Raw genomic sequence first — 3,946 nt, forward strand, 5'->3', positions numbered from 1 at the left:
ACATGTATTAATTAACTATGTTAGGTAAATAAATTTGCAAAAATATTGGTTTACCTCGAGATTATCCAACAAACCAATTACAACTTCTCATAAATATTAAATATTCATTATCAATTATCAACGTCCATACAAATTAATACATGATATATCAATTTACAAAAATTACAACTCCGCATAAAAATTAAAACGGACCCATTAAACAAGCTATTAATTATTTCAAAACAACACATGTAATTTGGTAATTCAATAAAGTTTCAACAATTTACAAACAAATACAATCTTACAAAATCTAAAACAAACCATAACAAGTAAAAATTATACATTCATATACTACAAGTTTGTTTGAAAAATAACGATAAAACATGTACATCTACTAACAAAATACATTTACTAAAAAAACAATAAAATTCACATTTAAATGTTAAAATTTAAAAAGATACAATTACTTACAAAAACTGATAAAAATCCGTCGGTAAATCAGAACATGGATGCTGTGACAAGAAAACTTCAAGATATATGACTTGTTGTGCTGAGAAGAGGGAGATTTTTTTTTTTGGGGGGGGGGGCGCTGGCTGTTTGCAGTTGGGGAGAGTTGAGATGAGGAAGAAGAAGGAGAAATAGAGGAGGAGAGGGTCGATTGAGAGGGGATATATTAACTTTTACCGACGGCTTCACCGACGGACCTATTCCGTCTGTTATTCCATCGGCTCGTCTGACGGCAAACAATGCACGTCACCGTACGAAGCTGCCGTTTTGAATCCCTTAGTGATTCCGTCGGCATTTTCATCGATGAATCGGTCACGTCACCGTACGAAGCTGATGTTTTGAATCCTTTAGTGATTTTGTCGGCATTTTTATTTGTGAATTGGTCACGTCACTGTACAGAGCTGACGTTTTGAATCCCTTAGTGATTCCGTCGGTAAAAAATACCCGCAATAACCTCCACGTCAGTGAACCACCCTCTTTTTTTTTAAATTCTCAACATTCCGTCCGTAATTCTGTCGGTATATACTGACAGAATTTGGCCGTCGGTATCTACCGATAAAATTACCGATGGAGTAAATTTGGTCGGTAATGGCGACCTCTAATTATCGACAGAATTATTCCGTCGATAATTCCGTTGGTATTAAGCGAATTTCTGGTAGTGAAAACTTTAAATTTTTTTCTAACAAATTTATTGTTTTATTGCTTAAATTATTTATTTTTCCAAATTAACGACTTCAAAATTTGTTTATTTCTTAAAACTTCGAAAAATAATTATTCCTAAAACAGTTCCAATACTTGTTACTTTTTTTAAAAAAAAATTAAAATTAATGTTGTTTTTTTATCTCTTAATTAAAACTTCCAAAATCTTAATTGATATACTTGATCTTACAATTTAATGCAATTTAGTTCAATAAGATTGAATTGACTAAATTTTCAAATATAGAATAAATTTTGATCCAATTTTTATGAGAAGAGCTTGTTTTCCAAATTGATTTTGTTTTTTTTTTGAATTAGGATCACACAAAACAAAAATCAAGATTCGTGTTCTAAAATTACAAACAAAATAACTACACAACATTATATGTTTTTGCGCTTTATTATAGTATTTTTCAAAACCTTAGTTAATTACTTTGGAGTCTTTGAGTAATTATATGGTGTCCATGTGTGAGAGATGTAGAGTTTATTTTTCAAATTATTAGCACAATGATAAAAATTATTTCCCAAACTAATAGTAGAGGTAAAAAAAGGTTTTCCAAACTAGCAAAATATAAGTCACTCACATGTGTTGTGATGACCAATTTATTTTCTTTCTCTCATTCATTTACTTAATTTTATTTTCATTATCATGATTGTTTCATCAATTAAACTTACTTTTTATTTAAGTTGAGAAAAAAATAATTATTATTTATCATTTTCATTCAAAAACAAAAATTATTTTTAATTAACTTTTTTTATTTATAAAAACAACAAATGAAATGATCATCATAATAAAATTAAAGCTAACTAAATATAAATTTTAAAGGAAAGTATTATAAATTATCGGTCTCAATAAAAGAAAAACCAATCATCACCTGCTTGTCTTCACAAGGATAATATGTATCCATAATTTTTCAATTGTTTTTGGTATTTTATTTTTATTTTTGTCACAAAATATATGTTTGAATAAATTCCATTGGTCAATCACAGTTGTTCATTGTTATATGCTCTCTTTTTTTATTACAAAAATGAGATTCGAACTTGAAATATTGTAGAAATAGGAGCAAACTAATTTTGGTACAACTCATTAACATATCTTAAAACATATATAATGAGGTTAATGAAATATATTAAAGCGAGTCGTGTCGCATGCTTTATCTTTGGTAATGGAATTATAAAAGGTCAGCAGCCATGAACTTTATGCTTGTTTTTTAGAAGAGAGAGTAGCCATTTTCTTTGTCTTAAACTATTGAGGCAAAAAGAGACATAAAAAGATTAATGGAAAGTTATTTTATGCTCACAAGCGAACTCTTGAGAGCTAGAATTATTTTATGCCCATAAGCATCCTCAAGAAAAAATTGAGAAAGAACCAGCCCCATTCGCATTAGAGCTGGCAAAATGGAATATTAGTTGCATGGCCAGTATGAGCTTGGAAAGATGATGAAGATGCTGCACCTCCATTTCTTCTGAGCTCATTAATTTTTTTGTGCAATTTCTTATGAAACTCTTCTAGCATCACATTCATTTGCTTAAGCTCTTGCAGGCTACGCTCATCAATGGGAGCTTCCCACCAACCTTGGCTTGATTTCTCACTTGTCCCTTCCTTTAGCACCTTTCCTCGGTCTCTCTCAGCTTCCATCTCACTAAGTAGTTCATTGTGATGCTGGTTTAGCTCGTTAATTCTCACCTTTCTGTGAGCCTCAACAAGAGGGTGGGTGTTATCATTTGGTGCTATGTTCTGTCCAAGAAAGCGATTTGCAACAGATTCTATAGATGGATGGCCAAAGGAGAAAGCCTTGCCGGCTGGTGAGAACACTAGCACAGCAACCTCAGCACCACATAGAGTCACCAACTCGCTTGCCTTTTTGTAGATCCCAGATCGACGTTTCGAGAATGTGATGAGCCTGTCATCTTCGTTTTCTATCCTTTTTATTGCGATCTTTTGCCTGCCTCTGGTTTGCTTGCCTTCCATTAATAAGAAGAAGAAACAAAACCCTTGGAAAAAATAAAAAGAGATATGATATTATGATGGTTTTCTTATTGTTAGTATTTGTAAATTTGAGGAGCATTTATAGGAGAAAAAAAATCTCCATTGATCAAAAAAACCTTTCTAAGTTGGCTTTTTTTCCATAAAATTATTTTTGGATTGCATCTTAAATCTTTGTTTCATCAGAAAGGAATATATATTTTGCATCAATCCTTTATCTCACACTATGAATATTATTACTGTTATTTATTTGTCCTGTTTCGTTTTATGATAATCCACCTGACATCGATTGATGCATTTTTATTCCCACAAATAAAAAATAAATTATTTACTTATTATATATATATATATATATATATATATATATATATATATATATATGATTACTTTGAATTCATAATAATTTCATTATAATGATCGTATCGTAAAAATAAATAAATTTATATGTCTTAGCTTCAAAATAAAATATTTTAAGATGTTCAATATTGTCCAAAAGAATGAAGATTATTTCCAGATTTAAGGAAACGAGTATAGATAGTTTAGGAAGAATACTTAGATCAGTTTTGTCCTATAAACATGGTTAGTCTTGTTCTAGAAAAGTGATGGGACATATAACAAAAATCATTTCTTATTTTATTTCATATGTTTACCAAATAGGGTTACGATTTATTTCATATAGAATAACTTATACTTTTTGAAAAAGTATAATATTTTTTATTTTTGGGATATGTTAATGAAAACAATTTTAATATAACTGTTTAGTGTTTGTTATATATA

The 3,946-nt window shown here is 29.9% G+C and overlaps 1 protein-coding gene across 1 annotated transcript; it reads right to left on the reverse strand.

The window, feature by feature from the left end:
• Positions 1 to 2,566: 2,566 nt before the first annotated feature.
• Positions 2,567 to 3,154, reverse strand: LOC133700040 (agamous-like MADS-box protein AGL62). The gene has a single exon (XM_062123609.1). The coding sequence runs from the start codon at positions 3,152 to 3,154 to the stop codon at positions 2,567 to 2,569; it is 588 nt and encodes a 195-aa protein (XP_061979593.1).
• Between the last annotated feature and the right edge of the window lie 792 nt (positions 3,155 to 3,946).

Source organism: Populus nigra, chromosome 7, assembly GCF_951802175.1.
Source record: "Populus nigra chromosome 7, ddPopNigr1.1, whole genome shotgun sequence".
Taxonomy (NCBI): domain Eukaryota; kingdom Viridiplantae; phylum Streptophyta; class Magnoliopsida; order Malpighiales; family Salicaceae; genus Populus; species Populus nigra.